Source organism: Rhinatrema bivittatum, chromosome 12 (genome assembly GCF_901001135.1).
Source record: "Rhinatrema bivittatum chromosome 12, aRhiBiv1.1, whole genome shotgun sequence".
NCBI classification, from domain to species: Eukaryota; Metazoa; Chordata; class Amphibia; order Gymnophiona; family Rhinatrematidae; genus Rhinatrema; species Rhinatrema bivittatum.
The window spans coordinates 247,461-259,978 of record NC_042626.1 but is presented as its reverse complement, the minus strand read 5'-3'; the positions used below and the strand labels follow the sequence as shown (position 1 = coordinate 259,978).

General features: G+C 44.4%; 1 protein-coding gene across 3 annotated transcripts in view; it reads left to right on the top strand.

The window, feature by feature from the left end:
* STRIP1 (striatin interacting protein 1) overlaps positions 1-11,862 on the top strand; it is an 83,941-nt gene extending 72,079 nt beyond the window's left edge. For 2 of the 3 annotated variants that reach the window (XM_029574121.1, XM_029574120.1), the window contains exons 14-21: positions 1,237-1,311; positions 1,620-1,717; positions 3,050-3,176; positions 3,935-4,035; positions 8,982-9,048; positions 9,378-9,482; positions 10,529-10,733; positions 11,083-11,862. In XM_029574121.1, coding sequence (XP_029429981.1) covers positions 1,237-1,311; positions 1,620-1,717; positions 3,050-3,176; positions 3,935-4,035; positions 8,982-9,048; positions 9,378-9,482; positions 10,529-10,733; positions 11,083-11,330 — 1,026 coding nt within the window. In that variant the 3' untranslated portion in view covers positions 11,331-11,862. The remainder of the gene's footprint in view (positions 1-1,236; positions 1,312-1,619; positions 1,718-3,049; positions 3,177-3,934; positions 4,036-8,981; positions 9,049-9,377; positions 9,483-10,528; positions 10,734-11,082) is intronic. The other variant, XM_029574122.1, reaches the window with a different exon arrangement.
* The last annotated feature ends 656 nt before the right edge of the window (positions 11,863-12,518 follow it).

Here is a 12,518-nt window from a genome sequence, read left to right as displayed (position 1 = left end):
CTACATGAATCAATCTGTTGAGCTTCCCTCTTTTTCAGCTGTGGCCCACTCGGATCCCGCCTTGAAGGATTTACGGAAACTGGATGTGCGCAGGGCTCTGCTGCGATATCTAGAGGTCACGAATCCTTTCCGGATATCTGACCATCTCTTTGTGTTGTGGAATGGTCCGAAGAGAGGTGGTATGGCCTCCAAGACTACGATTGCTCGCTGGCTAAAGGAGGCCAATAATTCCGCGTATTTACTGCGTAGTAAGGTTGCTCCGGTGGGGCTTTGCGCCCACTCCACGCGGTCACAGGCCGCTTCATGGGCGGAATGTCATCAAGTCTCGCCTCAGGAAATTTGCAGGGCAGCTACGTGGAAGTTGTTGCATACGTTTGCTTGACATTTCAGATTGGATGTGCAAACTTCAGACTCCGGGGGCTTTGGAGACGGAGTGCTCCGAGCGGGCCTCTCCGGCTCCCACCCTAGGTAAGTCAGGTCTGGTACATCCCAGCTGTCTGGACTGATCCAGGTACATACAGGGAAAGGAAAATTAGTTTCTTACCTGATAATTTTCGTTCCTGTAGTACCACGGATCAGTCCAGAGTCCCGCCCTTAACTGTGTACACTGAAGTAACGGAGAGTCCGCTCATATAACTTTCTTTTCTGAGTATTGGTACTGTTTTTCTCGCTTGTTCTTTTGGTTCGGCGAGTTCTGTTCCCAGTTGGGGGTTTTGTATCAGCCGTATTATAGTTGGACAGATAGTCAGTTGGTTAGTTTGGTTTTGTTCCATTCTGCTTTGACATTACGTAAGACTGAGTGACTGTGGGTGGCACCTTGGTATATATGCCAGGATTGTTTTGAAAAAAACTTCTCTGTCTCCATCTCCTGGAGGGGAGGCAAAACCCAGGTGATTGGCCTGATCCGTGGTACTACAGGAACGAAAATTATCAGGTAAGAAACTAATTTTCCTTTGAGGCAGGTGGATTCATGTCTCTCTGTAAAAGCCATAGGAAGATCACTAACTCAGTTTGGAAACAGATGGGAGACTCCCTGCTGCTAGTGGAGAGTTTGACTTTTATCCCTTGACCAGTTTTCTTAATATAATCATTGGAGAAAAAAAAGATAAACTAAAAAGTGTGTAATTGGTGTCCTCAGAGGTCCGTGCTGGCTGTTGGGTCTTAGAGGGTTGAGAAACTTGCAGGTGTTGGATTGATCTTCTGTACTAAACACTAATGGTCGTTTTGTCTTCTCAGGGGCAAGAGGAAGTTGAACAAGTCCCTTCAGAAATACTTTATCAAGGACTCCTGCCCAGCTTGCCTCAGTATATGGTAATAAACTACCACCACATCATTATCTGAGCCACCTGTATGTATGATGGAATAGCGTCTTTTCCTTACTCTACAGAGGCTTTGGCCATCAAACGGGGGCTATGTTCTGGCAGACATGTTGAGTACTTTTTAAGACCGTCCCCTTTCCCTTGTGGTGCGTTCCCAGCCACGTCTTTTCTCGTGAATAATTTATAGTCTCCTAGTGCATGCTGTCAGCACTGCTGTTGCTCAGATCTTGTTTCAATCTGTGCCACATTTTCTCTTGGTCAGTATTTTGCCACCATGACCGCACCAATGTTTTTCCCCAGATTGCTTTACTGAAGATCCTCCTGGCAGCAGCTCCCACTTCCAAAGCCAAGACTGATTCTATTAATATCCTAGCCGATGTCCTGCCAGAGGAGATGCCGTAAGTCCAGTCTCTGCCTTGAGCTCTAGGAAGTGATTTTGTTTGTGAACGAGCTTGAGATTCTGACACATCCTGCAGCAGTTATGTCTGGGGCCAGCACTGGTGCTGCTGACATTTTTGTGCTGTTTGTCTCCAAGCAACAACTTCGGATACAATACTGGTTGGAAAATGATGTAGTGGGGCCCCCTCAGTTCAATTTAGCTCACTATAACAGATGAATATTTGAGTCCTTCATCACAAGACTGAGTTCAACATGTTTTAGAGCCACTCAGGGTCTCTGAGATTAAGCAAGATTGAGTAGTTCTCATATCTATTAAAGATATGTTACATACCTTGCATTAATAACTTAAACTTAAGCCTTGAGGCAATTTTGAATAAAACCAAAACCTGCTGTAGGGTCTCTGGTCTAGAAACTGTATTTAAGTTTTCTGATTGTCATTAATATCAGATTACTCCCCTATACCATCCCAGTACCCCCCCCCCCCCCCCCGCTCCCTCCCTTTTTACCACCTCTGTACCCTCCCTCCTAACATCCCTAGCCTCCCCCTACCCCGCCCTCTCACCCCCTAGCAACCTCTCCCTGAAAGTACCCTCACTCTAATGTACCCTGTTCCCTCCACCCCCTCCACTCCTTTTCCCCTCTTCCCTCCCTCCCTCCCTACCCCCCTTGCACCAGCATTTAATTGAACATACGTGCACTTGCCTCTGTCATACTGTAAATAAGTTTCATAAGTGCACATGCCCCTTAACATTGTTTATTAGTTCATTTGCATATCTAATCCTAATATGAATGCAAATAGTTGTAGCTCTGCTTGCTGACTCTCTTCTCCTGTACCTCTGTATATCATCCAGTTAACCCCCCTCCCCCGTTCATTGTAATTTCCTTTCTCAGTTACTTGTAAACGGACATGATGTGTCCTACGAATGCCGGCATAAAAAAGTATTAAATAAATAAATAAAAATAATGTAGTTTCTCCCTGTGATTTCATTTCTTAATAAAGCTACATTATCCTGGACTGGAGTCTGGTATATTTTTTCCATGATTCAGACTGATTTGTATTTGTCATGGAAAAGCATTCTCACTCCTGCATTTTCTAGGCTTCCTCTCAGCCTTTATAGGATTTGTAATTAAGGAGCAGATGATGGTTGTTCCATGCTATTTTTGTATCTCTCTCTCTCTCTCTCTGCATCTTGGATATTTGCTGGGTGTTGCGTCATCCTTGTCCCTCTGCTGGTACAGCAGGCTCCTGAGAATATGTCACTGCAAAGGAAGGCATTTCAATGCGTGTGCTGTCCTTAGTGAGCCAAATAATTGTGTGTTTTATTTTTCAGCACCACGGTACTGCAGAGCATGAAACTAGGAGTGGATGTGAATCGACACAAAGAAATTATTGTCAAGGCCATTTCAGCTGTTCTCTTGTTACTCCTCAAGCACTTCAAACTGAATCATGTCTATCAGGTATGTGGAGGGCTCCTTGGAGCTTTTGTCTCCACCTTGGGGGTTTCTTCCTTGAAACATGTCTGATCTCAGATGTTACTGAGTCTGGATCCAGTGCTTTCTCTTAGCATGAGAGAGATGCAAAAATACCTGAATCTGAATATCCTTTCCACCTGGAATACGCTTGATTGTGCTCTGTCCTCGTAAGAGGGACAGCCCCTGGTCATCTTCTCTGATACCAAACACCGCATTGGTATATATTCCGGTCACCTCTGTCCTTCAGGCCACTTTAATGACCTAGACAAAACTGCTGACACTTTCCTTCTGTCGAACATCTGCCCCTGGCTTGTTTGGTCACCTATCTGTGAATTGCAATACTCAATTGGTAGCTGATCTATTTATTGCTACTTGACTTTATTTTGTTTGTTTATTTTTTACTGCAGAAGATGTTTCTGGCCTTGGTCTTGTCTGCCAGGCTGAAATGTTTTTTGTTAAGCTACAGGCAGGACTTCCTATTCAGGGCTGGAAATCTATACCTACAGGGTGCTGTGCATCCTTTCTTCTGAGGCTCACCCCTTCTCTCCTCACGTCTAACCTGTTCTCTCCACCCCTTCTCTGGCCTCTCTACCCCTTTCACCTTTGACTCTGTTCTCGCCTTCTCTTTGCTTTCCCTGCATATTTCTTACTCAGCAATGTTTTCATTTATTTATTTGATTTGTATTTCTTTTCTCGGCACTTCGAATCACATTCAGGTACCAACTCCGTATTTGTCTTTTTAGTTTGAGTACATGGCCCAGCACCTGGTGTTTGCAAACTGCATTCCATTAATTCTGAAATTCTTCAATCAAAACATCATGTCCTATATTACTGCCAAAAACAGGTAATCTTGATAGCAGGATTGCAGGGGATGGAGGAATGGACAAAGTAGAAAACAATGCATCATGTTACTCAAATGTAGAGAACCTCAATTTTGTACTGTGAGATATAGTAATGTAGTAACTTTCTACTTACTTTCACCACACTTTTTCATAATTGTTTATATCTGTTGTCTTCTCTCTCTCCTCAGACTGAGTAGGTGGGAAAAAATTATTCTCTAAAATAATGAAGAAGACCAGATGTGGCACCTGTCCATATGAATAAAAAAAAAAGTGACATATAATCCTCAGGAAAAAAAACTGGGGCAAAATTAAAAGCAAAAACTTGCTATACACAAATTTATTGTAATGAAAGGCTCACCAATATAATCCTAGCTCAAACCAGAAAACATCTTTTCAGTTCTGAGTCCATAGCTTTTATTTTCATTTTAAATTCCCCCTTCATTTATTTGCTATTATCTAACTTATTTTACTAAATGTCCCAAAAAAACTTTAATAAGAACACTGAACTGTCCAAAACTTGCAGTGTTTGCAACTGTAGTATTCTCTAGGAATCTGCAGAGTTCTCCCTCAGTGCTCTCTTATTTATTATTTTCAGCAAATCTGTGCAGCGTGTTGAAAATCCCAGCCAGAACACTGCGTGCGTCAGGAGTCCTCTGGACTTCACATCAGCATATAATGGCCTTGCAGCTGGTCGAGTCGGGTATTGATAAAAATGTTGCACAGACTTGCGGAGAATAAAAATAGAGGTCAATGAAGAAAGTGGAAATGGGAGAATTTTGTTGATTTCTACAGAATCCTGCCAGTTGACTTGCAACACTGGAAATTTTGGATATTCAATAATGTGTTCTTATTCCTAAAAAAATGTTCTTGTTTGGGCATTTAGTAAAATAATTTTTGAGGTAACAGCAAATAAATGAAGACTTACATTTAAAATTAAAATAAACCATGTTACAATTTGTCTGTCTGTTTCTTTTATAAAGGTAGGGAGGGATTTTCACAAGAGTAGTCATTGGCTTTCTAATCTTTTTTTCTTGACTTTCATGTGCTATGTAGAGAAAGAAACCACCAGTGTGCCATATGTTTCTGTATTATGCCTGTGAAATCCTTCAGTAAAAAGATTAAATGTAAAATAGAAGCTATGGACATGGAGAAATGATTGAGATGTTTTCTGGTTTGACCTAAGATTATATTGACCACATATTTTATTTGGCTCCCTTTCCCTCTCTAGATTTTGTGCATAGCAAGTTTTTGGTTTTTTAGTCCTCACACATGTGTGACATCATCAGATGGAGCCTCGATGTGGAAAGCATATGTCAGAGTTTCTAGGACTTTGGCTAGGCACATTGAGCATGCCCTATACCATGTGTCTAGACGGGGCCCGTCTCCAGAGCTGTAAACATCGCTGTGTGAGTGAGCTCACTTTAGCTGTTTTTGGTCTTGTGGAAAACTGGGTTGTTTTTTTTTGGTGTTTTGCGTGTTTTTTTATTATTATTCTATCGCCGGGTCCGTCTCTGTGCCTTCCCATAGTGTCTCCTAATCAGGGTTTTCGGCGATTCATATGTTTCCTTTTGCAGTTGTTCCCCCATGGCTGCGGTGCATCTGTACTCGCCAGCCATCAACATCTGCCACCATAATCTTCCATTAGTGTCCCTTTTGTTTCGTCCCTCGTGGCCACGTCCAGTTTTTGGCAATGCCCCTGGTGCCAGAGGACCGTGTCCATTACGGATCCTCATGAGACATGTCTCCTCTGCCAAGGGGTATCGCGTGACAGCCGGGGTTGCCACTTATGTGCCTAGATGACACCAAAGGGACATCGACTTAGACTCGACAAGATGGAGCAACTCTTCGGGTCGAAGAAGTCCGAGCCATCGACATTGGTATTGAAGGACCAAGGAGCTGCACCGAAGGACACCGAGCCATCAACATCGGCGGGACCGTTGGTTCCATCAATGTCGCCAGCAGACAGGGTGCCAGAGATCGACCACCATTGATGTCCTCCAGGTTAAGGATAGTAACATATATAATGATGGCAGAAAAAGACCAAAATGGTCCATCTAATCTGCCCAGCATGTTTCCACTGTAGTAACTGTCGCTGCGTGCAGGTTACCCCCACTTTTCTGTTAAGGGTAGTAACTGCCACTCCATGCCGGTTAAGCTTTATTTATTCCCATCCTCTAGCCTTTAGGGATCCACAGTGTTTATCCCATGCCCCTTTGAAATCCTTCACAGTTTTAGTCTTCACCACTGGAAGGGCGGTCCAGGCATCCACCACCCTCTCCATGAAGAAATATTTCCTGACATTGGTTCTGAGTCTTCCTCCTTGGAGTTTCAAATTGTGACCCTCTAGTTCTATGAAATTGTTTCCAATGGAAAAGGTTTGACGACCATGGATCATTAAAACCTTTCAAGTATCTGAAGGTCTGTATCATATCAGGATGTCTGTTCTTCATCAGCCTCGGCACTGGGGAATAGAGGGAAGCCGAAGAAGCATTGGCACTGATCCCTGTTGATGCGCGCTGCCAGGCTCAAGGATGCACCGGATTTTGCAGCGATGCCCCCGAAGCAACCCCGTGGCAAGGAGTGCCAATCCTCTGGTGCCAAGGGTCCACAACTGTCTCCACCGGTCTTGATGCCAGTCACCGATCCACCTGGAGGGTTGGAGGAAGATGTGGCTACCCCTCTTTCCTCCGTTAGTCTTGGCATTGGCAATGTTTGAGGATTAGCTGGAGCTTGGTGTGTAGCTAGCGATAGAAACGGCGTTAGGTCCCTTTGTTTGGGTTCAGGCTTCCTCCCACTCTTACCTTTTTTTGACTGGGGGGCAGCCTGTAGCTTGGTATCCACCCATGTGTGAGGATTACCATCCTGCTTGCCCTCAGAGAAGGCAGAGTTGCTTACCTGTAACAGGTGTTCCCTGTACGTACCCGGATCAGTCCAGGACAGCTAGGTTTTGCCTCCCCACCAGCAGATGGAGACAGAAGAAGACTTTGCGGACTCTGTCCTATACCCCTGAGGTGCCACCTAGTGTCTGCCAGTATTCTTCTGTCTCCAGCAGATGGTGGAGGTGCAAAGCCTAGTGTCTCTCAGTGGTGCTAGGTTAGGGATTTGGTTCTTAGCTTAGTGCTGCTGTTGTTCTTAAGGCATCTAAGTCAACGATTGTCCGATGGTTGAAGGAGGCGATTTCCTCTGCTTACCTGGTTCAGGGTCGTCCTCTTCCTTCTGGCCTTAAGGCTCATTCTACTCGTTCACAGTCGACGTCTTGGGCGAAGTGTCAGCAGGTGTCGCCACAGGAAATTTGTAGGGCGGCAGCCTGGCAGTCTCCGCATACCTTTGCAAGACATTATCGGCTCGATGTCCGGGCTCCAGAGCCCGGTTCCTTTGGGGCCAGTGTGCTCCGAGCGGGACTCTCTGTCCCACCCAGGTTAAGATAGCTTTGGTACATCCCAGCTGTCCTGGACTGATCCGGGTACGTACAGGGAAAGGAAAATTGGTTCTTACCTGCTAATTTTCGTTCCTGTAGTACCACTGATCAGTCCAGACGCCCGCCCAGGAAGACGAGAGTCCGCTCGGCTGGTGGCTGGTCATTCTCTATGCAAGTTTTATTCTCTGCATTTTTGTTGACGTTCGGGTTCATTACGGTTTATGTAGTGTTTTCATATCCTCTGTTCTGCGAGGGAGGTGTTTTTATGGTTCATAGTTATGGTTTTTTGTATCTGGTTTTTCTGCTTGGGTACTGAATCATACTGGCAGACACTAGGTGGCACCTCAGGGGTATAGGACAGAGTCCGCAAAGTCGTCTTCTGTCTCCATCTGCTGGTGGGGAGGCAAAACCCAGCTGTCCTGGACTGATCCGTGGTACTACAGGAACGAAAATTAGCAGGTAAGAACCAATTTTCCTTTGTCAGAGGACATCAGGATGTCAGTCCTCACAAAACCCACCCGCCACCCTGCAGAATTGGGTTTCTCCTTTTTTTAAATTTTTAATTCCCTGTACGTACCCGGATCAGTCCAGGACAGCAGATGGAGACAGAAGAAGACTTTAATTCTATTACAAGACTGGAGAGGGACCCCGTGTGGACGCGTGTAATAGGGCATGCTGGGCATGCTCATTGTGCCTAGGCATAACTTTGACATAAGTTTTCTGCATCAGGGCTCCATCTGATGTCACCCATGTGTGAGGACTAACATCCTTCTTTCCTCCAACACATATTACAGGTAAGCAACTCTGAGTTGTGTTTGCCTCATTTTTTTCCTGAGGCTCACTTTTTTGGGGGTTTTTTTCCTAAAGTATTTTCTACATATAATTTTAGGAATGCCCATTTTGTAAGGCCACAGCTTTAAAACAAATAAGGAACAGAGTTAACCTGTGAAACTCATTGCTGTGAGATATTTTGGAGGCAAATAGTATAGCTGGATTCAGAATGTGTATGGCAAATAGACCAGTTACAGACTATTAAACACCCTGGGTTCAGTGAATCCCTAAATCATGCCTGCTGGAACCCAAGAGAGCAGGGCCACACATGTTCTGTGCTTCATATATTTCATCTACTCATCTGCTGCTAGGATGCTGGATGAGATGGAGCGAATTTGCTAGCTGTAACTGGGCCATGTCCCATGGAGGAGTCCAAGATTAGCCTCACTCTCTGCAGGGGAGCATCTAGTACTGCATTCCCCACCAACCTGAGCTACTGAAAAGTAGCTTTTCTTCCCCATGGCTTCTCATATTCAGACCAGGATACAAGGGGGCAAAGTGAAGCTTCATAGCTGGAGTGGTAGAAACTGATTGAACTTAGCAGCAGGAATAGATTTATGTACTCACTGCCACCCCTAGAAATTCTGGAAAGAACTCATACAAAAAGTCTTAGGCTGAGAATGTGAGAGTAGAGGGATTTCATCAATGTAACCTTTTGGTAGCAGATTCATATGTTCGCTCTCTCTCTTTCTCTTTAAGTATTTCCGTCTTGGATTATCCTTATTGTGTGGTGCATGATCTACCAGAGCTGACAGCAGAAAGCCTGGTGAGGAACCAATGCTCTCTATCCCCATGTAACCAAAGCGATATCTGCAAAGGAAAGGGTGGGAGCTCTGACCAGGGAGGGTTGGGTTTCCTGGACCATATTCTGAGGCAACAATGCTAGGAAACCTTGGAGTGGGGAAGCATGGGATAAGCGTCTTGGAAGCTAAATCTGGGGATACAGACCCTCTCTCATAGCAGGTGGCCTTGTCATAGTGAGAAGGGATATCCATGACTGTTGTTAGATCCTTGTGATTGCTTCCTTGCCCTAAGCACGCCCACCTTTCGATCCGTTCTCTGCAATACTTTCTGCTATTTGTGTTTACTACTCAGGAAGCTGGAGACAACAATCAGTTTTGCTGGCGAAATTTATTCTCCTGTATAAATCTCCTAAGGATATTAAACAAACTTACGAAATGGAAACACTCCCGCACTATGGTGAGTTCAACCTCAATGACTGAGCACTCTTTAAATTCCCAGTGAGCACAGCTGCACCAGCACCCAAGTTGTATGTAATGGGAACATAATAAGTTCTATTATTCAGAATTATGGACAGAGTGGGAACATCTGCTCGGTGCCCTTTGCACTGTCATGACATCGCAGGTTTCTGTGGCCTCTTCCCTTCCAAACTTTTCTGCATTTATGCTGTAACGTGCTGCTTTCTTTTCTGCAATAGATTCTTAGCAACGGTCGGAGAAATATGAGAAAGTCTGTAGCACATTTGCAAAGATTCGCATTTATCCATTTTTATTGAAGAAAAAAAACCTAACATTTATTTTTCATTCGAAATTTTATAATATTTTAATTTCTTTCTGCATTTTAATTTTTCTCCTGCCTCAAGACTTCTTTTCTCTTACAGAAAGAAATATAGAATATGATGGCAGATGGACTCTTAAGACCCATGTAGTCTCCTCCCACCTACTGAAAGCTGCTGCTGATTTTCCTCACTTGCTCTGCTTTTAGTCTTTGATTTCTCTTCTCTCCTGCGATCTGTCTTCTCTCATTGCTCCCTCCTGTCCAGTCTTTCCCTCCTTCATTCCTCTATCACCAGTCTGTCCTCCTGTCTCCCTTCCCCCTTGACATCTTTCTGTTCGTTCTGTTTCCTTCTGCTTATCCATGTTCCCCTCCCTTGTAGTCTAGTCACTCCCACATTTTCTTCTGGTGCCCAGCTTCTCCCACCAGCAATGCCTGGCTTTGATGTGACTCTCAGAGCCAGTGAGGATAGGCACAACCAGAGCAGTAGTATTGCAAGCTGGTTGGGGGAAGGAGGACAGGAGCCTGAGGCAGCATAGTGGGGGAGGTAGGCAGGAAACTGGATCAATGGCAGTGCAGACTGACTGAGGAGAGCAATGGCAGTACGAGCTGTTCAGGCTAGGAGGGAATGTAGGGGACTGAAGTGGTGTTGTGGTATATACAGCTGACTGTGCTTTCTGTGATATAAGGCTTGATTTTAAGACTCTCTTCCATTGTAATGTCTTTTAAAGATGCTGGTGGTATTTAAATCGGCCCCCATCTTGAAACGAGCCTTGAAAGTGAAACAAGCCATGATGCAGCTCTACGTCCTCAAGTTACTGAAAGTACAGACCAAGTACCTTGGCCGTCAGTGGAGAAAAAGCAACATGAAAACCATGTCTGCCATCTACCAGAAAGTGCGCCACCGACTGAATGACGACTGGGCCTATGGCAATGGTATGCAATCTGCAGAGAGGAGCATAGGTGAACAGTTGGCAGCAGTAGCAGGAGTGAGTTTTTGTTGTGGAGAGAGCCACTGGCAGCTAATCTCTAAGAATAGGTGTTGCTATGGCTAGAACTTGATGTCAGAGACAAAAGAGCCATTGTTGGTATGAGCAGAAGCCAGTGTCACCAGTGGTGGTTGAGATGGGTTGAGGTAGATAGGGGGGGGGGGGGTGTGCCATTGTATGTATAAGTGGGCATAGATGGAATTGATAGCTGAGATGAGACAAATCTTATCTCGGCGTGCGTGAAATGTGCTCAGACAATTTATTTCATTCTCCCTTATACTCTGCTTCTCTGTCAGACCTAGATGCTCGTCCTTGGGATTTCCAGGCTGAGGAGTGTGCATTAAGAGCCAACATTGAGCGGTTTAACTCCAGGAGATATGACCAAACACATAGCAATCCTGACTTCCTACCTGTAGATAATTCTTTGCAAAGTGTTCTGGGCCAAAGGGTGGACCTCCCAGAAGACTTTCAAATGAACTATGACCTGTGGCTGGAAAGGGAAGTATTTTCTAAACCAATTTCCTGGGAAGAGTTACTGCAGTGACTCTTCTGATTTTTTTTTTAAACACTGGGGTTTTGTGCATGGACACAGCTGGAACTGGCCTACCAAGAGACTCTGCTGCTGTTATAAGATCCTTGCTAGCAATCATGCAATGAATACATCTTTCTCTTTCTTTACCGACTGTGCATATGTATACTTCCAGGTAAAAGGCAGGTGGTGTCCCTCAGACACCTGCATCTGCCTGTTTTCAAGAGGATGGTGTGCACAAGGGGTGCCTAACTGCTCATGTTTTGGAATTTTCTGCCACCTGATGCAATGCCAAGCAGTAATGTCTTGCAGTCTCAGTCTGACTGTATACGAGGACACATCAACATTTTCTGTTCCAGAGAAAACAGCAGCCTCTCTGATACATTGACAAGCACCTTATATTGTCCCCTTTACTTCATACTGTAAGCATTCCTCTTTTAAGGACTGTATGTTTTTAATGTATTTATGTATCTGCATTAAAACCAAAATTGTTAATTCTGCAGACCAAATCTAAAAGAAGCTGAATAATGCTGAGCTGTGTTTAAAAGGAAGTGGATTGCGTAATAGACACATGGGGATCCATATTCAACCACTGTGGGGTTATGATAGGTAGCCGGGAACATTTATCTGGCTAACTAGTGCTGTATATGCAGCAGGGATGTCGGGAAAAAAAATCAGGATTTTCAGCTTGAAACAGTTTCTTCTGGAAGCTGCTGGGAGTTTGATTGCTATTTTATGCTTATCTTTTTTATTTTATTTTATATTTCACCATTTAATTATGTGTCTGAAAACCATTATCCAGCAATGACCATTGGGGAATGGAAAATATGGAAAAGAGAGATTTAGCAAACTTGTTTTCCCCACCTGGATTTCCATTCACGTTACTGAGCCTATTGTTCAGGAAGATTCAGCTATGGCCCTGATTAATGCAGGGCCCAACTATTTTTTATATTCTTGCAGACTGAGCCAATTCTTTGAAAGCTATAACTGGTTGGATGTTGAAAAAGAACATGTCATTAGGTCTGAGAGAGGCGGAGGCTCTGAGGGGTTACCTGTTTGGGCAAGGTATGAAATTTAGGCATAAAGCCCTCATGTTAGAGTAATAGTGCGCTTAGCCTTTTTTAAAAACTAAAACTGGTTAGGCACTTAACCTGTGTCCGTACGTGACTGCTTACTGTAGTCAGCTGCTTGCATCCTCACTGG